The following is a 25068-nucleotide window of genomic DNA, read 5'->3' as shown; positions in this document are numbered from 1 at the left end:
GAAGGCATCTACTAGGGGCCCTATATATTGGCATTATATACTGTCACACATGGGGGGCACTATGGATAAGTGGGGGAGAGGAGCACTATGGGGGCATCTGCTGGGGGGCTTTATATAGGGGCATTTTATACTGTCACAAACTATATGTGCAATATGAGAGTGGGCATGAGTACCTCAGTGGCATTTTATACTGGCATACATTATATGGGCACAATGGGAAGGGGGGAGAGGAACATTATCGGGGCATCTATTTGGGGCACTCTATAGGGGCATTTTATACTGGCACATTATGTCAGGCACCATGGAACGGGGGGCGGAGCACTATGGGGCATCTACTGGGGGCACTATATAGGAGTATTTTATACTGGTGCAAAATTATGGGGCATTAGCTCAATGGGGGGCACTAAGAGGTTTTTTGGGGGCACACAGTAGGGGGCATTGGTACACATTATGAGGGCACTATAGGGACATTGGCTCTACTAGGGGCACTAAGAGGAGGTATTTTTTTACTGCCACACAAAAGGGCATTTTTTTGTATCATTATTTTTGCGGGACATTATGTTTATTAGTGTCAGGGACACTATTTGCTGGGTGCATTTATTTTTTAGGGCACTATGTGCCAATAATTATTGAAGGGACACTATCTGGTACTAGTATTTTCAGGGGGTTTATCTGTTTCTGCAGTATAGTATTGGGGAGCACACCAGGCACAGGATGGGGTGTTCAGAAGGTTGGAGGATGTTGGAAAAGTAGGAAACTAAGATGTCTGACTGTCAAACTCTGCAGAGAGAAGATACGGTTGAAAGGAATCATCATGGTGGTCTGGTCTGAAAGGAGAAGATGAGGAAAGAGAAGATCTAAGAAGATGTCACTGGATATACAAGGTATGTGGCGCTGTATTAGGCTACTTTCACATCTGCGTTAGTGATTCTGGCAGGCTGTTCCAGCTGAGCTGCTGGATGCAGACGGAATGCCCGCCGGCCTCATTAACTGTAATGGGGTATGTTACAGATCTGGCCATAATCTGGCAAAAATGCAGAGAATCAGCAGGATATAAACCGCTGCATGCTGTTGTTTGTGTCTGGACGGATCGTAGTGCCACGGGTGTGAAAGTAGCCTTACCATGTATGTTTTGTATTGCTGTATGTAATATTAGGAGAGAATAGGTTAGGTTGAGAATTTGTCATGGGGGGTGGAGGGGCCCAGGCACATTCTTTGCACAGGGGCCCTCTGCTGTCTGTGTCCGCCCCTGCACCATACTATATATTGCAGCTTCATGACTATTCATCCAATGTAGAATAGAAGCTGGCCACTCACCCAAGTAAAGCCAGAATTTCTTTAGTCAACCCATAGACCTAAAGTAGCATGTAGAACAGACGATGGCTGTTTTGTGCTACAATGCGCTTTTTCAGACCTGATGAAATAGCGTCAAAAACTGACGGGAGTGAGAAAGATATGGAATGCAGATGGAAGATATCTGTATTTAGCAGATATGTTTCTTTCGGGATGGGGGGGGGGGGGGGGGTTTAGGACAGAAATACCGAAATACCTGTATACATAAAGCTTTACTTGCACTTTTTCCCTGTTCATCAGTTCTTTTCTACCTCACTCTTCACAAGCACTCTTCTTCTGATGCTGACAGTGACTATGCTGGGATTCACTTTGCTTATGTATGTGGGTTTTTTAAGTATATGGTTTTACCAAGACCTGATGTTAAGATCCAGTTTACTCAAATTTCTATTGTTTGTACTGACTATTTTTAAATAGAGTTTATGCTTTTATGAAGTACTGATGAAATACCGTAAATAGTTTTTTTTTGTTTTTGGTCTCGCACAAAGGGGATGATTTATCATGACCGATATTTTCTTGATATCCCCTTCACTGACCTCATCATAAATTAAATACATCCATGGCAGTCTGTGCACTAGAATGAAAATGCTATGAGCTGGAGTAGATTTTAGTAATCATTTACGATAGTAATCAAAACTGGCATAAATGATAGAACTTCTGGAGTCGAGGGCCCTGCTCACACCTCTTGCCCGTTTCTGAAAGTGGCAAGGGCTGCGTAGAAATGGCACTTGCACTAAACATCTTGCACACATGGTGCTTAAAAAGTTGCAAACCTAGAGTTTCCAACATTTTTGCACCAGTTTTCTGGTGTACGGGAAAGATAAATCTCCCCCAAAAAGACTATTCTTATGATCCTCTGACCAGCCGGAAAATTCATTGGTGTTGCTGGTATATTTAAAATAGTTGCAGAATATAGTTTTTTAGCTCATTTCCAGATATCTTGTAATATTCTATTAATAAATTACAAAGCCTAAGTGTAAATCTGGGCAATAAGCTATATTTAAAGTTTCAGGATTCTGCAATCTAAGCAAGTTTAATTTGAGGATAAATATACAGTGTTTGTGCAAAAATATTGTTTTTACAAAAGAGATCAATTCCAGGTCAATGCATTTTTAGCTTTCACATTTTCTGTGTAATATTTGCTTTTCAATTTGCAGTCATTGGTGTTATTCCAGTGTCCCCTTCCAAAATGAAGTTATTCTACACTGAAGGTTTGAATATTGCAAAACATGATGTAAAAATATGGGTACATTGCAATAAGGGCAGTGGGAAAAAAAATACTGACTCATTGTCATGTTCATGGACCCAGATAGAAATGACTGGTGCTTCATGCTGGAAGTAGCAAGTAGAAGATGAGCAGAATGTGGCCATAATGAGATGTACATATTCAGTAAGCTTGTAATATTTAAAGGGGTTGTCCACCTTTTATTAGGTGATGGCCTATCAACAAACTTCATTGGGAGCGTCTCTGCAGTGACAAGCTCAGTCCATGATACAGTAGATGGACCTGTCTGCTCGTAGCTATTGCCAAACAGCTGATTAATGGGGATGTGGGGTGTTGGACCCCCACAAATCATCTAGTGATGGTCTATCCTGACGCCTGAGCATAGGCCTTCTCTTAATAAACAGCGGACAACAACCTTAAAAAAAATGCTCACTTGTAATAATAGTCCCAAATGTGCCCCATGAAAACAGCATAAAAACAACAGCTAAAATGGGTTGTTTCTGTTACTAGAGATGAACAATTCCATAGTATGCAAATCAAATGCGTTACGAATGTGCCAAAATCCTGAAAAAAAAATGGTTTTCAGTCAGTCCAAAACTATGGGATTTGTCCTGCACAAATTGATTAAAGGGGTTGTCTCACTTTAGCAAATGGCATTTATCATGTAGAAAAAGTTAATACAAGCCACTTACTAATGTATTGTGATTGTCCATATTGCCTCCTTTGCTGGCTGGATTCATTTTTCCATCACATTATACACTGCTTTTTTCCATGGTTAGGAACACAGTGTAATCCAGCAGCGTTGGTCATGCTTGCACATTATAGGAAAAAGTGCATGCTTGTGTGCTCTCCAATGCTCTCAGCCACCAGAGACCTGGTGCTTTTTCCTATAGTAGTCAAGTACGACCACCACTGATGGATTGCAGGTGGTTGTAACCATGGAAACGAGCAGTGTGTAATGTGATAGAAAAATTATTCCAGCCAGCAAAGGAAGCAATATGGTTAATAACAATACATTAGTAAGTGCCTTGTATCAACTCTCTCTACATAATAACTGCCACTTGCCGAAGTAAGACAACCCCTTTAAAATGGCAGCCACCATTTTAGATGTCAGAAGACAGGGAAGATAAAGAAGGACCAAATTACCTTGTTCAGCTGCCTTAGGCAATCGTAAGGGACTCTATGCGTCAGTCATTGATGACTCACTGGAGGAGTCATAGACACCATATAACATCCCAAGCAGGAGATGCATATGTTCTCTTGGGTTATATATAGGAGTGATAGGATGTCTGACAGAGAGCGGTAGTAAAAAAAAAAAAGCATAAAAAATCCAACAGTGCAGTGTGTTATTGAACAGGTTGTTTGTTACCACCGACCACCATCCTTTTACCCATAGCCATATATGTCAGTGTCACTTGAAAGGGTTTTGATATAGTCCAAGGAGACCTCTGAGTGTCATGCATGACATTTGAGGGCAATTGGGGAACTTTCGAATTAGACTAAATTTATTTGGACCAAATTGAACCTGACAGCTGAATCAGACCCAAAATGAAATTTAGGATATTCACTCAACTTTAACTGTTACCCTTCTGTCAGCTTAAACCACACAACCCATTTTTCCACATACCTCATTAATAAGGTATTTGTGCTCACTCAGCGCTTTTATTTCATGCTACTATCTAGCATGATGCAGTTGGTTGGTGGTTATAAAGATTTATTGCTATAAAAATAAAGGTTTTGTGAAGAAACTGAACAAGCTAGGGCACAAATTGTACTGAAAAAGTGAGACCTGCAGTACACCCTTTTTCTTTAATAGTACCACCAAAGCACCTCCATTACTACTGCTATCAGACTGCCCCATAATATTGAGAGACACATTATCCCATAGTAGTGACAACCACAGGGCACCAATAACATGGCTACTTTAGTTGCTTTTCTTCAAAGAACTGATTTGTCAGGAATATACATTTTACTATGATCAAGCTAAGACTTTAACTGCTCTCTGAATCCATTAATTTAATCTTAAACCATTCAGATGTAGGTTTAAATCATTGCTTTTCTGCATAATCAAATGAAAGTTTGCCTTGGCTTATGAAGCAACATAGCATTAGTACACCATGGCTATACCACCACAATATTTGACAAATGGTATTATGTGCATACTTCACTTTACACTAGATTTACTGTGTTCCACGTCTAGCTCACATGTTCTTAATAATTATACGAAATGGCTTGGAGTTCATCCAAATGTGAGATAAGAATTTTTGTTGTATGCTTGGCAGAAGCATGTAGTTCCTTGTATTTTCCTCTGAGATGTTTTGTGACATCCTGATGAATCGTTGCTATGCCTCAGGAAAAATGTTGGCATGATGGTCCATCTTCTCCCTTTTGTCTCTCGCTGTGGTGTCCTAGAGCCTTATGTAACCCTTTCTAGATGGATACACATAAGCTTTCTGGTTGTAAATCTTGCTGCAAAAGATTGCAGAGACAATAATCTTAAGCAGTCAGTTACTGTCTTAGATTAGTGATATATGATATGTGTCGGATAACTTTATTCCTTAAAGGGAACCTGTCACCGGGATTTTGTGTATAGAGCTGAGGACATGGATTGCTAGATGGCCGCTAGCACGACCGCAATATCCAGTCCCCATAGCTCTGTGTGCCTTTTATTGTGTAATAAAACAGATTTGATACCTATGCAAATTAACCTGAGATGCGTCCAGAGTGAAGGAGCCCAGCACCGCCCTGCATCCTCAGAATCTCCTCCTTGCCCCCCCCCACGTCAGAAAGCTAGAGCGCCGTAATCTCGCGATGCGTGAGCTAACGCATGCTTAGTGTCGTCATAGTGTTCCTTCCCTGTGCTGGCATCAGCCTCAGGGAACAAACTGCGCATGCGCTAGCTCGCGCATCGTGAGATTACGGCGCTCTAGCTTTCTGACTTCGGGGAGCAAGTAGGAAAATCGGAGGATGCTGGGCGGTGCAGGGCTCCTTCACGCTGGACTCATCTCAGGGACAGGACTCAGCTCAGGTCAATTTGCATATGTATCAATTTAGTTTTTTTACACATTAAAAGCACACAGAGCTATGGGGACTGGATATTGCGGATGTGCTAGCGGCCATCTAGCAACCCATATCCTCAGCTCTATACACAAAATCCTTGTGACAGGTTCCCTTTAACCTGTTTAGGACATAGGGCGTACCTGATTTCCCGGTTCTTAAGGACACAGGGCGTAGTGGTACGTCCTATGAATTTCCGATCCCCGCGGTGATCGGAACAAGGTGCCTGCTCAAATCATTGAGGAGACACCTTGGCTAAATGCGAGGGGGGGTCCCGTGACCCTCCCATGTCCGTGATCGCCGCAAACCGCAGGTCAATTCAGACCTGCGGTTTGCGGTTTTACCTTATGCGGCGGGCGGCGGTTCCATCGGGTCCCCATGTGGCTTTAGGGGGGACCTGATGGCATGGAAGGCAGCGCGATGCCTTCTTGAGGCATCTGCGCTGCCTTCCGGTGACGAGCCTGTGAGATCCAGTCCCCTGGATCTCACAGGCAGGTAGCTGTATGAGTAATACACACTGTATTACTCATACAGCCAATGCATTCCAATAAGAAGTATTGGAATGCATTGTAAAAGAGATTAGACCTCCAAAAGTTGAAGTCCCAAAGTGGGACAAAAAAATAAAGTAAAAAAAAAAGTTTAAAAAATAAAGTATTCCCCCCAAAAGTAAAAATAAACAAAAATGTAATTTTCCTCTATAAACATAGACCGGCTCTATAAACCTATCACATGACCTAACCCCTCAGATGAACACCGTAAAAAATGAAAAAATAAAAACTGTGCTAAATAAATTTTTTTTACAGTAAGTGTTCAAAAAGGCATATGCCCACCAAAATAGTACCAATCTAACCGTCACTTCATCCTGCAAAAAATGAGCCCCTACCTAAGACAATCGCCCAAAAACTAAAAAAACTATGGCTCAGAATATGGGGACACTAAAACATAATTTTTTTGGTTTTAAAAAAGCTGTTATTGTGTAAAACTTAAGTAAATTAAAAAAAGTATACATATTAGGTATCGCCGCGTCCGTATTGACCGGCTCTATAAAAATATCACATGACCTAACCCCTCAGGTGAACACCGTAAAAAAAAAAAGTACGGTGTAAAAAATTACATTTTTTGTCATCTTACATAACAAAAAGTGTAATAGCAAGCGATCAAAAAGTCATATGCACCCCAAAATAGTGCCAATCAAGCCGGAAACTCATCCCACAAAAAATGAGACCCTACCCAAGATAATCGCCCAAAAACTGAAAAAACTATAACTCTCAGACTATGGAGACACTAAAACATGATATTTTTTTTGTTTCAAAAATAAAATCATTGTGTAAAACTTACATAAATAAAAAAAAGTATACATATTAGGTATCGCCGCGTCCGTAATAACATGCTCTATAGAAATATCACATGACCTAACCCCTCAGATGAACACCGTAAAAAAAAAAAATTAAACGGTTTAAAAAAAGCCTTTTTTTGTCATCTTACATCACAAAAAGTGTAATAGCAAGCGATCAAAAATATGCACCCCAAAATAGTGTCAATCGAACCATCATCTCATCCCGCAAAAAATAAGACCCTACCTAAGATAATCGCCCAAAAACTGGAGACACTAAAACATGATTTTTTTTGTTTAAAAAATGAAATCATTGTGTAAATCTTACATAAATAAAAAAATTGTATACATATTAGGTATCTCCGCGTCCGTGACAACCTGCTCTATAAAAATTCCACATGATCTAACCTGTCAGATGAATGTTGTAAATAACAAAAAAAAAACGGTCCCAAAACAGCAATTTCTTGTTACCTTGCCTCACAAAAAGTGTAATATAGAGCAACCAAAAATCATATGTACCCTAAACTAGTACCAACAAAACAACTTCCACCCTATCCCGTAGTTTCTAAAATGGGGTCACTTTTTTGGAGTTTGTACTCTAGGGGTGCATCAGGGGGGCTTAAAATGGGACATGGTGTCAAAGAACCAGTCCAGCAAAATTTGTCTTCCAAAAACCGTATGGCATTCCTTTCCTTCTGTGCCCTGCCGTGTGCCCGTACAGCAGTTTACGACCACATATGAGATGTTTCTGTAAGCTACAGAATCAGGGCCATAAATATTGAGTTTTGTTTGGCTGTTAACCCTTGCTTTGTAACTGGAAAAAATGGATTAAAATGGAAAATTTGCCAAAAAAGTGAAATTCTGAAATTTCATCTCTATTTGCCAATAACTATTGTGGAACACCTAAAGGGTTAACGACGTTTGTAAAATGAGTTTTCAATACCTTGAGGGGTGTAGTTTATTTGATGGGGTCCCTTTTATGGAGTTTCTATTCTAGAGGTGCATCAGGGGGGCTTCAAATGGGACATGGTGTCAAACAAAACAGTCCAGCAAAATCTGCCTTACAAAAACCGTATGGCATTCCTTTCCTTCTGCTCCCTGCTGTGTGCCCGTACAGCAGTTTACGACCACATATGCGGTATTTCTGTAAACTACAGGATCAGGGCCATAAATATTGAGTTTTGTTTGGCTGTTAACCCTTCCTTTGTAACTGGAAAAAAAAATATTAAAATTGAAAATCTGTCAAAAAAAGTGAAATTTTGAAATTGTATCTCTATTTTCCATTAATTCTTGTGGAACACCTAAAGGGTTAACAAAGTTTGTAAAATCTTTTTTGAATACCTAGAGGGATGTAGTTTCTTAGATGTGGTCACTTTTATGGAGTTTCTATTCTAGGGGTGCATCAGGTGGGGCTTCAAATGGGACATGGTGTCAAAAAAAACAGTCCAGCAAAATCTGCCTTCCAAAAACCGTATGGCATTCCTTTCCTTCTGCGCCCTGCCGTGTGCCCGTACAGCAGTTTACAACCACATATGGGGTGTTTCTGTAAACTACTGAATCAGGGATATAAATATTGAGTTTTGTTTGGCTGTTAACCCTTGCTTTGTTACTGAAAAAAATGGATTAAAATGGAAAATTTGCCAAAAAATTTAAATTCTTAAATTTCATCTCCATTTGCCAATAGCTCTTGTGGAACACTTAAAGGGTTAACAAAGTTTGTAAAATCAGTTTTGAATACCTTGAGGGGTGTAGTTTCTTAGATGGGGTCACTTTTATGGAGTTTCTACTCTAGGGGTGCATCAGGGGGGCTTCAAATGGGACATAGTGTAAAAAAAAAACAGTCCAGCTAAATCTGCCTTCAAAAAACCGTATGGCATTCCTTTCCTTCTGTGCCCTGCCATGTGCCCGTACAGCAGTTTACGACCACATATGGGGTGTTTCTGTAAACTACAGAATCAGGGCCATAAATATTGAGTTTTGTTTGGCTGTTAACCCTTGCTTTGTAACTGGAAAAAAAATATTAAAATTGAAAATCTGCCAAAAAAGTGCAATTTTGAAATTGTATCTCTATTTTCCATTATTTCTTGTGGAACACCTAAAGGGTTAACGATGTTTGTAAAATCTGTTTTTAATACCTTAAGGGGTGTAGTTTCTAGAATGGGGTAATTTTGGGGTGGTTTCTATTATGTAAGCCTCACAAAGTGACTTCAGACCTGAACTGGTCCTTAAAAAGTTGATTTTTGAAAATTTCTGAGAAATTTCAAGATTTACTTCTAAACTTCTAAGCCTTGAAACATCCCCCAAAAATAAAATGTCATTCCCAAAATGATCATAACATGAAGTAGACATATGGGGAATGTAAAGTAATAACTATTTTTGTAGGTATTACTATGTATTATAGAAGTAGAGAAATTGGAAATTTGCTAATTTTTCTAAATGTTTGGCAAATTTGGTATTTTTTTATAATTAAAAATGAATTTTTTTTATTCCATTTTACCAGTGTCATGAAGTACAATATGTGATGAAAAAACAATCTCAGAAAGGCCTGGATAAGTCAAAGCGTTTTAAAGTTATCACCACTTAAAGTGACACTGGTCAGATTTGCAAAAAATGGCCTGGTCCTTAAGGTGAAATAAGGCTGTGTCCTTAAGGAGTTAAATAAGTTTTTAGTTTTTTTTATCATGTCTTCTAAATACTACCTCCACCAAGCCGGACCTGTGAAGGAAAGCATACTTACATGCTCCCTGCTGCTTGGTTCACAGCTCCATGGGTCTACTTCCGGCATGGACAGGCTGCAGCTAATGACTGTCATCAGCAGTAATGTGTCCCCATGTGGCACGTGAACCAGCAATGAGGCCAGTCATTGGATACAGTGATGCACATGACCCTGTCCGTGCTAGAAGTGGGGGACAAAGCACAGTGAAGATTTGAGTGGAAGCAGATAAGTATGCTTCCCTTCACAGGTCCGGCAGGGTAGAGGTGGTATTTAAAAAAACATGTCAGTGCTGGACAACCCTTTAAAACGACTCTAGTAATAATTCAGACTCAAGTTCTGTATGTCTAATATTGCATTTTAAATATCACAGACCAAGCGCCGTGATTATCACACAGTGCTAGAGGACAAGTACATCATTATTTTACAATTTAGAATTGACTTTGTGGCCATGTAGTGTGATTATTATGTAACTGTAGGTTGCTTGATTTCTTCTTTAGTGCTTTTCCTGTGTGCAGTAATCTGCAGTGGAAAATCGTTGTGATTATAAGCCTGGTAGTTTTGTAATAATACTGGTAATTTAAACATCTGTAGCTGTGGTTATTAAATTTTCACCTCAGCCTGTTGCCAAACAATGGGGATTTTTTATCTGAAACCTGTTAACTCAGTTTAAATTGGCTGTACCCAGGAAATAAAAAGAGGCTCTTTGCAGCCAATGTACTTAGCTAACAGGAAGGAGTCGCAAGTACTTCCCCACTGGAAGGCTGCACTCCTTACAATCTCATAGAAATCTGGAAGTGTTAATTCTTTAAAGGAAACTATGAAATGACTCCAAGATAGACTAACCACTCTATCAACTATTAGAATTATACAGCTGTAGATTTCCTGTGGGAGAAAAAGCAGAGCTCTGGAAGCTGTATAATATGTTTGGCTACAAAGGACTCCAATACGAAGTAGCAAGAGAACTTTTTCAGCAACTAATACAGGCCATAAATTTTAGTCTAATCATAAACCAGAGCAATAGTGCTATATAACTTTCCTTTATGTGCAGTAAAGATCCAAGCAAATCAGATAATTTTGATATGGTCTGAAACCATTTCCACTATAACTGGTGTCAAGATGTAAACCAGCCTTGGAACTTGGACTGTATATACTAGACCACATGTCTTAAACACATTGCGCTATACAATACCATGAATGTTACAGTGAGATATTAAGTGTTTTTACAATTTCTTTATAAATAATAAAAATATCACCTTATAAAATCCAATATCTGGGAAATGTTTGATAGGAAAAAAGCCATATTATGTTTAAGCCAAATGTATTGACTTACTTTTTCTAGATGTGCCATCCTGGAGGTGCAGGAATACCTGTGCACCCTGTCTGGGCTGCAGGTACTGCCTCATGCTACCAGTAGTGAAAAGGGCAGTAGCAACATGCATAACTAGAGAAAACTCAGTCTTGAAGGCGAAGAAAAGAATAATTGTCTGTTGCCACCACCTGTAAAACCACCTTTTGGAGGTTGTCTTGCCATTGCCTCTCCAGTGCACCTGTTGTCACTTTCATGTGCAAAGCAGGTGAAATTGATTCACAATCAAATATGCCTTCTAACTGGACAGATTGAGATCTATGAAGTTTAAAGGGGTTTTCTGGGATTTGTTAACTAATCACCTATCCTGCGGATAGGTCATTAGTATCTGATGGGTGGGGGTCCAACAACCGGAACCCCTGCTGATTCAGCTGTTTGAGGACACACTGGCATTCGCAGTAGCACTGTTGCCTTCTCTCAGCTCACCAAGCACAGCGCTGTACATTGTATAGCGGCTGTGCTTGGTATGGAGCTCAGCCCCACTCACTTCAATGGGGCGGAGCTGCTCCTAGGCCATGTGACCAATGAATGTGACGTCATATGGCCTAGGCAAAACTGGAGAAGGCCATGGTACTTATGCGAGCACCAGTGTCTTCTTAAACAGTTGATCAGTGGGGGTCCTGGGTATCGGAACACCACCTATCAGATACTGATAACCTATCCAGAGGATAGGTCATTAGTTTGATAATCCTGGAAAAACCCTTACTTTGGTTTATCCTGTGATGCCTAAAGAGGTATTTCCATTGTAACCATTGCAGTTATTTGTGTAGAAAATAATATGTCCTATACATAAATTTTTTGCTAGCATGCGTGGTCCATTTTAGCCCTGTGTAATGCATCCATAGGAGTGTCAAATAGGACCAAACATAGCATCAGTCATGTGATCTCTGCCATTCAGTTAACTGCTAGGCATAGCAGTGTATTGAACAGCAGAATATAACTGTATAGACAATACTACTACTAGCAGCATCTCATCATCATGCCTGTCAGTGCCTGTATAGAAGCAGATCTAATAGTGTTCTCCTTGTGTCTCCTCTGTATGTGGTGTTTTATTGTTTTATAGTTCATTTTATTAACAACATGATAACATTACCTAGAGAGAGGCAGCCATTTTACAAAATCACCTAGAGACAGGCAGCCATTTTACAACATCACCTTGAGAGAGGCAGTTATTTTACAATTCACCCAATGGCAGACAGCCATGCAAATACACACACAGTGATGTTGTTATTGCAAGAACCACAATATTAATCATTATTCTACCATTAGTCCTATTTAGTTATCCCATGATTGTGTCCTTTATGCTGACACAGCATATATGTCATGTAACCCAGTATTTTACCAATTGTCAGGGGTCACATGAGTGATGTCATGTTTCAGATAGGCCATGGATAAATTACACAGACTGATCCATAGGTTATACCATTCTACTGTGCAGATATGGGCTGTGGAAATAAAGTTCAACTGCCTGAAATACGAAAGGTATGTAAGCAGGATTTTAAATACATGTAAATGTGAAAATGGGATTATTTCCTAATATATAAGCAAATACATCAGCAAATGACAACTGGAATACTCCTTTAAGTGCTGCCTTAATTTTTTGAGCACTGTACATTGAAGTGCACGTAGACTTCAGTAACGGAACATAGGTTACAAAAGGGTCATTTTGGCCAGTCTATGACTATGTGCCATTGCCTTAATTGTATTGAAAAGCAATAGTATGTGACAAGAAATTATGTACTGTATAGATAGATAGATAGATAGATATACAGATATATGGTGGACCACTATAAACAGTTCTGAGATTTGAAATGGGAAAGTTTGAGGTTTCTTCTTTATAGCTATAGCTGTAATATCTTTTTCATCACATTTAATGCAGATCTTTGTATAGTACCACGTACACTTATGTGCTATGTTTTCTTCAGTTCTACATGCCACTTTGTAAAATCTGTCGAAGTAATTTTCAACCAAGTGACTGCAATATTTAAGTATTTCCTTATTAAGGGAGGTGTTTGATCAAAGGGTGCTGGACATTACATCACAAACATTACTTACCAAACCACAGAGTGATCGGTATTTAATCATCAAAGCATAATATAAAGTTTGAGCAGGGACTCTTGTATAAACTATTCACTTTGTGGTTTTACAAGACATTGCTAGAGTTTTAGATTACATTTACCTGAGTAAATAATTTTCCTAAAGGAAAATATAGTTACTTAAAAGGCAATTCCAACAGTTAAGGGGGTTTTCCGGGAGTAGAATACTGATTACCTATCCTCAGGGTGGAGCATCAATATCTGATTGTGGAGGTTCAACAACTAGCACCGCCACTGGTAAGCTGTTTGAAGTGTCCAGGGCACTCCAGTGACTGATGTGGCCTTTTCACAGCATACCAAGCACAGCACTGTACATTGTATAGTGTCTGCACTTGAATGGGACTGAGCTGCAGCTCGGCCATGTGACTGATGAATGTGATGTCACTGATATTGTTCAGCGAAGCATTTGAAGCGGAAATCGGTCCAAAGTTTAGGAAAACTAAGAATTGCAACAAATATGAATTTTCTCGTGCTTCATGGTAGCCAATCCGGTTTTACAAAGTGAAGCTAAGTGCAGAGGAGACAAGCCTTGAACCGCAAGATCATCCATAATGACATGCAGCCAGCCAATACACAGATAAACATCCCCTGTGATGTCACAGTCCTATAAAACCCTTACCCCATGCGGACTTTGTCCTGTGAGCTGAGCATAGGGAGAGACGTGGCAAGCGCTTGTGCGCTAGGGACAGTGTTGTTTAAAACGATGAAAGCTGAGTTCACACTTCAGTTATTTGCTCGGTTATTTCATTAAGTTAAGCCAAAACCAAGTGTGTGTCAGAAACACAGAACACGTGCAAATCTTCCCATTATACCTTATGTCTGAGTAGGCTTCACTACTGGTTTTGGCTCACAATCACTGTGTGCAGGGAGAGTGCAAGGAGACTTATTCTGCGTCAGTTTTATTTATTTATTTGTACCTTTACTTATTCTTACATCAGCTGTAAACTAAGAAGGTCTTAATGATGACCATCCTCATCTTTTGTTGGTTTTACTTCTTTCAAATCTTTCTTTAAAATCTCCATGTTCTAGAAAAGTCAGCAAGATAAAGAGAGAGGATGAGCTGGAAGTTCCTGATGACATATTCTCATTGATACTAAATGATGTGTAAAAGGAGGAAAAGCAGATGGTAGAAGAAGGGCTCCCACTGTAGGGCAGGAGAGTGCTGGGGTTGAAGAAATAGGTATAGCTCCTTTTTAAAGGTGCATTAAAGGTGCCATGCGGCCATTAACAATGAAGACCAACTATACAGTACAACTGCAGGCTAATTGGCCTCACGGTTCTTCACCACAGCATAGCTGCAACCCACCTGCAGCACGGCCGCTCCATGTAGCCGTACCCTAAGCAGAGTTGCCTGGGTATACCTAATTTATAGTGATCTGTGATTAATTAATTCACAATGAATCTAATTTCTTGTTGAACTTTGGTGAAGCTGCCGAATCAAATTTTTCTAAACTTTGCTCATCTCTAGTCACCGGCCTAGAAAGAGCATGATGACCTCTTTGAACAGCTGACTGGCAGGAAAGCCAGGAGTATGACCCACACCAATTATATATGGATAATCAATCCTGAAGATAGGTTATCAATACCCCACTCTAGGAAAACCCCATTTAAGCTTGTATGATCTTAAATACAGCACAAGTTTCTTTGAGATCCAGAACCTAAAATGGAGTGAGAGGAGCAGAGAATTATTTTTTTTTAAATTGGTACAAGGTCCTGGAACTGGACCCATCAGGTAACAGGAAAATAACATTCAGCAGTGATTTGTTTTAATGTTCCTTAAAGGGGTTCCCTAGGAATAATGACATTTTAGCAAGTGCTCGCAGCCTGCCTCTCTGACCAGAAGATTAATACTTACCTGTTCCCCGATACACTGGTATACACGCTGCCTCCAGTGTATCTGTTTTCAGAGTGTTTACATCAGGCACAGCATTGTCACATGCTCTTCTGCAACCAATGACTGGCTTCAGTGGTGACTCCCAAGCTCTATGAATACAAAACACAGATGTATTGTTGTGCTCCCAAAATTTGGCATCTACGTCTGAAATCACACCAAATGCCCCGCCTCTAGCTACCTGTATCAAGAACCCGCTCGCATATACAACTGAGATAAGTTGCCATCTACAGTTCCTAAGGCAGGCTTTGATTTCAAAGAAGAGATAATGAGTAGTGCCCAGTACACCATTAACCTGCAATCTGCCACACTACAGCTATCTAGTATCTGTCGCCATAGGTATACTAAGGCTTTCATGCAGTCCAGAGAGAGGTGTTCATGATGACCAAAGAATAGTTGGCAGTATCCAGAATAGATGGGTTGGCATGAATCCAAAAATTGTTTTCTAGTGCTGAATGATATGCCTGTCTGTAAGATAAAACATTACTTTTAATACTACATAGTTAAAATCCACACAGCATCCCTCTGCTTACATGTTTCACTGCACAAAGTGCAAGCTCTGTGTGCAAAACATGTAAGCAGACGGATTCCATGTGAATTTTTACTTTGTAGTATTAAAAGTTATGTTTTACTGATAGGCGTTGGATTTATTTCTCCTATGCACTCTGTCCTGGGAACAGTCCAACCTTTCCTTACTTACTTTCCAAGCATACACACCTTTGCATTTTTAACTAATTTTCAAGGGTGTAACATATCTTCAGTGTGTCAAGGGTGAGCTGTGGTCTATGTTTGTATTTGGTTGTTTATTTCTACTTAGTACTTTGAGGGCACAAGGATGTAGTGTGAAGAAGCAGATGTGTAAATGATTTAGTCATTTACACTCTTCATATCTTCAACACTATGGACAATGGATATCCACAGGCATTTGTTTCACTGTCCCACATGCATTCCTCGAACAGTTCATTAATATATGAATATCCAAATAGCCTGAGTAATATGTGCTTACCTAATACCGGATCCGATATTTATATGATTCAGAGGCACTGAAGATAATGTCTGAGCAGCTGTTTATTCTCAGCATTTTCTGCCATTCTTTTATAAGCTACTTTATTCTACCAATTGCAGTACATCAACAGGTTGTACTATATACGTGTATTGCAATTGCTGGTTCAGAAGCTTCGGCACAAATTCTTACAGATGATTCGTTTCCCCATTCTGTGGAATTTTATGTGATGCTTGTTGATACAAAGTCCTTATGTAAAGTAATAAATGCGAATCATGAGAAACTAAGAATGTGATAAAGTAATTCTTGGAAACTGTGATAAACATCTTGGCATGAATGTTACGGAGCTATTAAACTATACAGCCGAGTCATGAATGCTTGCTCACCATAGTACGTCCTGCGGCTCTTTAAGAAATGCTGACTTAATACAACACATATGTTTTGTGACACATTCAAAGAAAATGATGTCTCATTTTTCCTTAGTTTACCCTTACAGTGATTGAGTTTCAGTGTTAACAGCGTTCACCGGGAACCTCAAGCAATTAGTCTTATTCTTCTCTTCTTGTCATGAAAAATATAGGCAGCTTCAACATATTATATCTTACTGGTACAGAACAAATATTAGTTATTTATAATACAAAATAAATTGTACTTTGTAGTTGTAGGAACGAGTTTTTCTTAAAGGATAACTGTCACACTTAGACCCTAATCTCAATTTTCATATATGTAGTTACTAATAACATGATATTCCAGAATCAGTTACTATTAGACTGACTTACCCCATATTTAATAAGATTCAGCCCTTAGCAACCAGTCTGCATAAAACTGCAATTTCACTATTCAGTTAAGATGGCCGCCACTGCCCTCACCCTGAGGCTAATCCCGCCTGCCCTCACTAGCCAGTAACAATAGCCTCCCAAAAGTGTCAGTAACCAGAGCCCTCCCCCTAAAGGGTTAATCTCCTGCAGCACAAAGGGGTCCTCTTACCACATGTTGCTTTCATTTATACACTGAGCAGATGGCAGATCTCCCTTCCCTGGTCTGCGCTGCTTCGACTCTGCATTCTCCAGCTCTGCTGAGTGAGGGAGCATCTGCCAAGCGCAGGGACAGGGAGAAGTGCACACAGCCCAGGCACTGTTATCAGCTGCTGGGGAGGACCTGGCTTTAATCATTTACTTACAGTCCCTGGCTGTCAGTAATGTGAGTCTGCACGCTGCCTGCTTCTGCGTCCTCCGTCCTTCAACAGATAGACAGACCATGCCTAGCAACCCTATTTTAACCACCTCAGCCCCCAGTGCTTAAACACCCTGAAAGACCAGGCCACTTTTTACACTTCTGACCTACACTACTTTCACCGTTTATTGCTCGGTCATGCAACTTACCACCCAAATGAATTTTACCTCCTTTTCTTCTCACTAATAGAGCTTTCATTTGGTGGTATTTCATTGCTGCTGACATTTTTACTTTTTTTGTTATTAATCGAAATTTAACGATTTTTTTTGCAAAAAAATGACATTTTTCACTTTCAGTTGTAAAATTTTGTAAAAAAAACGAGATCCATATATAAATTTTGCTCAAAATTTATTGTTCTACATGTCTTTGATAAAAAAAAAATGTTTGGGTAAAAAAAAAATGGTTTGGGTAAAAGTTGTAGCGTTTACAAACTATGGTACAAAAATGTGAATTTCCGCTTTTTGAAGCAGCTCTGACTTTCTGAGCACCTGTCATGTTTCCTGAGGTTCTACAATGCCCAGACAGTACAAACACCCCACAAATGACCCCATTTCGGAAAGTACACACCCTAAGGTATTCGCTGATGGGCATAGTGAGTTCATAGAACTTTTTATTTTTTGTCACAAGTTAGCGGAAAATGATGATTTTTTTTTTATTTTTTTTTCTTACAAAGTCTCATATTCCACTAACTTGTGACAAAAAATAAAAAGTTCTATGAACTCACTATGCCCATCACGAAATACCTTGGGGTCTCTTCTTTCCAAAATGGGGTCACTTGTGGGGTAGTTATACTGCCCTGGCATTCTAGGGGCCCAAATGTGTGGTAAGGAGTTTGAAATCAAATTCTGTAAAAAATGACCAGTGAAATCCGAAAGGTGCTCTTTGGAATATGGGCCCCTTTGCCCACCTAGGCTGCTAAAAAGTGTCACACATCTGGTATCTCTGTATTCAGGAGAAGTTGAGGAATGTGTTTTGGGGTGTCTTTTTACATATACCCATGCTGGGTGAGATAAATATCTTGGTCAAATGCCAACTTTGTATAAAAAAATGGGAAAAGTTGTCTTTTGCCAAGATATTTCTCTCACCCAGCATGGGTATATGTAAAATGACACCCCAAAACACATTCCCCAACTTCTCCTGAGTACGGAGATACCAGATGTGTGACACTTTTTTGCAGCCTAGGTGGGCAAAGGGGCCCATATTCCAAAGAGCACCTTTCGGATTTCACTGGTCAGTTTTTACAGAATTTGATTTCAAACTCCTTACCACACATTTGGGCCCCTAGAATGCCAGGGCAGTATAACTACCCCACAAGTGACCCCATTTTGGAAAGAAGAGACCCCAAGGTATTCGCTGATGGGCATAGTGAGTTCATGGAAGTTTTTATTTTTTGTCACAAGTTAGTGGAATATGAGACTTTGTATGAAAAAAAAAAAAAAAAAATCATCATTTTCCACTAACTTGTGACAAAAAATTAAAAAATCTAGGAACTCGCCATGCCCCTCACGGAATACCTTGGGGTGTCTTCTTTCCAAAATGGGGTCACTTGTGGGGTAGTTATACTGCCCTGGCATTCTAGGGGCCCAAATGTGTGGTAAGGAGTTTGAAATCAAATTCTGTAAAAACTGACCAATGAAATCCGAAAGGTGCTCTTTGGAATATGGGCCCCTTTGCCCACCTAGGCTGCAAAAAAGTGTCACACAACTGGTATCTCTGTATTCAGGAGAAGTTGAGTAATGTTTTATGGGGTGTCTTTTTACATATACCCATGCTGGGTGAGATAAATATCTTGGTCAAATGCCAACTTTGTATAAAAAAAATGGGAAAAGTTGTCTTTTGCCAAGATATTTCTCTCACCCAGCATGGGTATATGTAAAATGACACCCCAAAACACATTCCCCAACTTCTCCTGAGTACGGAGATACCAGATGTGTGACACTTTTTTGCAGCCTAAGTGGGCAAAGGGGCCCATATTCCAAAGAGCACCTTTCGGATTTCACTGGTCAGTTTTTACAGAATTTGATTTCAAACTCCTTACCACACATTTGGGCCCCTAGAATGCCAGGGCAGTATAACTACCCCACAAGTGACCCCATTTTGGAAAGAAGAGACCCCAAGGTATTCGCTGATGGGCATAGTGAGTTCATGGAAGTTTTTATTTTTTGTCACAAGTTAGTGGAATATGAGACTTTGTATGAAAAAAAAAAAAAATCATCATTTTCCACTAACTTGTGACAAAAAGTAAAAAAAATCTAGGAACTCGCCATGCCCCTCACGGAATACCTTGGGGTGTCTTCTTTCCAAAATGGGGTCACTTGTGGGGTAGTTATACTGCCCTGGCATTCTAGGGGCCCAAATGTGTGGTAAGGAGTTTGAAATCAAATTCTGTAAAAACTGACCAATGAAATCCGAAAGGTGCTCTTTGGAATATGGGCCCCTTTGCCCACCTAGGCTGCAAAAAAGTGTCACACATCTGGTATCTCTGTATTCAGGAGAAGTTGAGGAATGTGTTTTGGGGTGTCTTTTTACATATACCCATGCTGGGTGAGATAAATATCTTGGTCAAATGCCAACTTTGTATAAAAAAATGGGAAAAGTTGTCTTTTGCCAAGATATTTCTCTCACCCAGCATGGGTATATGTAAAATGACACGCCGCAGTGCGTGTAAAATGAATGTGCAGTGATCAAAAAAAAAATATATTTTTTGTCACTGCGGTGGGGCGGGCGTGGGTGAACGCACGTGTGGGCGACCGATCAGGCCTGATCGGGCAAACACTGCGTTTTGGGTGGAGGGCGAGCTAAGGTGACACTAATACTATTATAGATCTGACCGTGATCAGTTTTGATCACTTACAGATACTATAAAAGTACAAATGCTGATTAGCGATACGCTAAACAGCGAATAAGTGACTGCGGTGGGCTGGGCGCTAACTCACGCTAAACTACCTAACCAAGGGGCCTAAACTATCCCTAAAACCTAACAGCCAATACTAGTGGAAAAAAAAAAGTGACAGTTTACACTGATCACTTTTTTTCCTTTCACTAGTGATTGACAGGGGCGATCAAAGGGATGATCAAAGGGTTAATTGGGGTGCAGGGGGGTGATCTGGGGCTAAGGTGTAGTGTTTGGTGTACTCACAGTTCAGTCTGCTCCTCTGCTGGATCCAACCGACGAAAAGGACCAGCAGAGGAGCAGACAAGCCATATAACAGATCATATTTACTAATATGATCTGTTATATGACTTGTGATTGGATTTTTTGAAAATCGCCAGCCTGCCAGCCAATGATCGTTGCTGGCAGGCTGGTGACGAACTTCTTCTTTAACCTTTTCCTGGCCCGCGATGCGCATGCGCGGGCCGGCTTGGAGCGAAATCTCGCGTCTCGCGAGATGACGCGTATATGCGTGATTGTGCGCAGCGCTGCCACCTCCAGAACGCGATCCTGCGTACAGCGGTCCGGAGGTGGTTAAGCACAGGTAAAAGTAGGCAGTACAGGGAACAAAAATGTGGAATTAAGGGGTAATTGAATACACAGTGAAAAGTTGAAATAGGGCCACCAAGGTGATATTAATCACCACAATCCAATACTCCAAAACAAATACGACAGTTATACTTTAAAGCCTAGCTCCCCTCAAAATACAGGTTTTAGTGAAGGTAAGTCCTCATGCACTGTATGGCAACCATGTTCTCAGATATTCTCCCCACATACAGCATCTGATGGCGAATAGCTTGTATTTTTTTATAATCATACCTCCATATGTCTCAGCCTGAAATTGAGGTACAGTAAAGGTCCCATGCACTTCTGTGAGTTCCCTTTTATCTCTCTCAAGAAATGGGGTCATGATTCCTTACTCAAGTGTAGAGATATAGATGTATTAATTTAATCCTGAGTATTAACCATGAGTGTTTTTTCTGTTTCTTTAGGATTTTATGGGCAACTGCAGACATTTTGTCCCCCATATTACAATGATCCTCAGAGAAGCATGCAGCATGGCAATGCATGCAACATGGTGCCTCAGTTTGAAGACTGCTTGCCTCATGGTTGTGGGAACAAAACAGACTTTGATGTCTTTCATAGGGCATTCACATCTCACTCTGGTATTACAGGTATAGGCTATAATCTATTATTATGTCTGTCCATTTGTTTATTTAGATGGGCTTCAATACAAAATGAGCATTTACTGATCCCATGGTACAACTTGTTGTATAGTCCAGATTTGCAATTGAGATACCATTAGTTATCTAGATTATTCAGCTAGCCTGTTGACAGGTATAATCCTAGCAGCTTTACTCAGGAGCAGTACTCAACTGATGGACTGTGGTCTGAATCCAGACTGGGGATGATAGCTCTGAGTATGACCATGCAGAATGGCAAATTAGCAGGGAGGCATCCAGAACAGCAGTGATATACATGAGAGCAGGGCAGTGTTCCCGTCAAACAGTATACATCAATCAGAAGCTTTAACATGCTGTAAACAGGCATTGCCTTTCAGTCAAGCCACACTCTAGCTTATGTGTTGGTGTTCAACTCACCACTTACCTGACAGCAAACCCAGGTAAGTGGACATTGAACCAGCAAACAGATTTCAGTGCTGAAGCCAGCAGAATTCTGAATGCAGTTCTATAATACAGGATGTAACTAAGAATTAGTACAAGCTACTGTATTTAATGTAAGGTACTGCTTTTTGAATATTCTTTTTGTCTTGATGCATTTTTGTATCAATTAAAGTGTCTGCTTTAGGCAATGCCTTGTCATTTGCTTTTCTATGGCATATGTGTGTAATAGAAGGTGGTTTCCCATTCAGGCCTTTTTCTATTAACCAGAGCCAAGAACTGGAGGACTTGTCTATGCATTACATGTTTACATGCCCTTTTATTTCAGTGGGTGCCATGCATTGCTTAATCCTCACTGCTGTAGGCAAAATGAAGGCTAGTCAGTCTTATGGTCATGTTATACAGGCCGATGCAGAGTCAATAATGATCACTGATATACAAGTTGATTGCTGCTTATTTAAAGGACCTTTCACATGGGTAGTTTCAGAATGGGGGACAAACAATTTTAATTACAACCATTTGTCCCCCATTCAGTTTACATATTGTTGGCCGCCGTACATGGTGATTTTGGTTGATAAATGAGTATTTGTTTATTTGTCAGAATTAGCAGCACATTTACATGGGCAAGTTATACGGAACAATCATTTATATGTATGATTATTGACCTGATTTTAGGCCAGTATAAAAAGGCCCTTAGATGTATAGGGGTTATCCTTTTTAGAACAGAAAAAAAAAGTTTGCTAATCAAAATACAACAGGTATTCCTTAATGCCTAATGTAGATGTGAATTGAAAAGAGGGACGGTACCTTCAAGGACATGCATATAAAAAGGTGTTACCATTTCAACTAGTAACACTGCATGCAAAGAACAAATACAGTGTATACTGAACAATATAGTTACTTGCAGTTTTTGTAGGCCATTCTGATCATTTTGTTCTTGTTTTTTGTTTCAGTTTACGACTTCCCAAATGGATCAGCTAGCCTTTTCGGGGACCCACAGCGGAATAACTCAGAAGATACTAGCTTTCTGCAGATTAATGCAATTGATCGTTGTCCTAGCCAACTCTCATCTGTTTACACAGAGGGATGAAAACGGCTTATCCATATCATGTGCATCAATGCTAATCCATTTCAGACAAAAGACTTTACAAAAAGGATCGTAGAAATCAGTCCTTGTAAATACATGAATTTTATATTTAAGGGTGAACCAGAAACTGGAAATTAAAATTAGAATTTTAAGAATTCACAATATAAAAAAAGAATGGAAATTGTACAAACTATATGAATGTATCTGCTTTAAATATAACACAAATCAAATTCATTTGTATATAGGATCAAATAAATAGTTATTCTACATTTATTAAAACCTTCACCAGAGGGACAATGCGGCACTGCAAAATATTTTATGTTGTCCAAAAAAGTGCAAAGTGTGTCACATGCATAAATACTCACTGAAACATATGACACAAAGAATGCCTGGTCCAACTACCTGCACAATAAAAATGTGGCACTTGCTTGTAAACATAAAACCACAACCCTATAAATTGAAAACTGTCATAAAATAAAGAAAATTTTAAAAAATTAGTGATCAGATGCTATATACTGCAAATATGGCTCAAACAGATTTTAGTAGATATATATATATATATATAAGTGTGTGTGCCCTGGTGTCTAGCCTAAGAAGCTGCTCTAAAATTGTTCAGCCGCAGCACTGACCGATCGGGGAGCTAAACAGGAGAAAAAGAAAAAAGAAGCAGTCCAAACTTCCTAAAGTATAAAACGATACATACACTCCTGTAGCAATCAATCCTAATTTGGTTTCCAGTACTTATGATCAGTCATGATGAACAGTTCACACTACGCAGAAAAACTATTTATTTTATACATATAGTATAAAAGATTTGCACTTATCACAAACATTAAAATCGGCACATCATTCCACCCGACCTAGGTGGTCATTAAAAGGATCTTTTTGCTGCTGGATTAACAAGGTAAAAAAAGCTGTGTGGACCTGCACAAACCTATTTTTATGCATAGTGGGAACTGTGGTGACCGCGAGTACTGTAAACTTTTAATCTCCAGTTTACATTTGATTGCTACACCAGTGTCTGTCTAGCACTCGCTGCTGGTTCAGTGTATTCGCCTGCCTTGCCTATTTTGCTCATATTGATCATGTTTAAATAATTTAGTAATTCAGTAGTAGCGGTTAAAGGGGTTGGCTCATCTCACATATTTATTGCATATCACTAAGATATGCCATCAACGTCAGATATGTGGGGGTCCCACCCGCTACTATCTCCATAAGAGAGCCCCTGAAGTAAAAGAGAGCACACTGCACATGCGCGGTGTGTTCTCCATTTATCGCTGTAAAATTTACCAAAATTTTCCCAAAGTCCCATAGCAATGACTGGAGAGTACACCGCACAAGTGTGGCCACCACTCCATTCATTACTTTGAGACTGCTGGAAATAGCCAAGATGACGCTCAGCTATTTTCAGTGGTAAATGGAGGGTGGCCCCGCATGTGCAGCTGCTCTCCATTCACTTTGGGGGCCCCATTCTGGAGATAGCATATCCTAGCAATATGCCATCAAAGTCTGAGACAACTCCTTTAAGGACTCCATACGCATTAGTGTATTGTCAGCTGAATCTGCCATATTATCAGAGTTAGCTAATAATCTAATGTGTATGGGAAGCCCCCAACATCATCTGTAGAAGGAGTGGGCAAATTGAATTTTTTTGCCTGATCATTTTGTTCTCCTGGGGATAAGCCGCCGTAAGAGATATCTGGCAATGGTTTTCTCCTTTTTCCTTACTGACAACACATACATGTTCAGACAACAAACTTAACGTGTATGTGTATGGGGGAGTCGAAAGATATAGATGTTGGCCTAACAATAGTTTACTCAACAGCTATTGAAGGTGCATAGGCACCTTTAGAATAGCTAAGGTAGAGTTGGGCAAAACCAGCATGTCAGATATAATCTACACCACAAATACTTTTCTTATTTTTTTGCTGATCTTGAGTTACTGCAATTGTTATAGTTCATCCTCAACGAAAGACATATTTGCAGTTCTGCAGGCTGCTAAGCTTACATCCAACCAATCCCTGCTGGCCCAGTGTCTATACAGAGCTTGCTGTGGTGATTTGTATTCTGGTGTAGTCTTTTCGCTAGACATTACACTGATCTAATATAGGATGTAATGCAGAAAGCCATGCAGCAGACTCAGAAGCTCAACTTCTG

At 39.9% G+C, this 25068-nt stretch overlaps 1 protein-coding gene across 2 annotated transcripts in view; it reads left to right on the top strand.

Annotated features, from left to right (window-relative positions):
• GLIS3 (GLIS family zinc finger 3) overlaps window positions 1–23300 on the top strand; it is a 437296-nt gene extending 413996 nt beyond the window's left edge. For both annotated transcript variants that reach the window (XM_040417126.1, XM_040417127.1), the window contains 2 exons: window positions 21195–21377; window positions 22778–23300. In XM_040417126.1, coding sequence (XP_040273060.1) covers window positions 21195–21377; window positions 22778–22914 — 320 coding nt within the window. In that variant the 3' untranslated portion in view covers window positions 22915–23300. The remainder of the gene's footprint in view (window positions 1–21194; window positions 21378–22777) is intronic.
• The last annotated feature ends 1768 nt before the right edge of the window (window positions 23301–25068 follow it).

This window comes from Bufo bufo, chromosome 2, assembly GCF_905171765.1.
Source record: "Bufo bufo chromosome 2, aBufBuf1.1, whole genome shotgun sequence".
NCBI lineage: Eukaryota > Metazoa > Chordata > Amphibia > Anura > Bufonidae > Bufo > Bufo bufo.
Note: the sequence above shows the minus strand (reverse complement) of the source record. Positions and strands in the feature narration are given on the sequence as shown.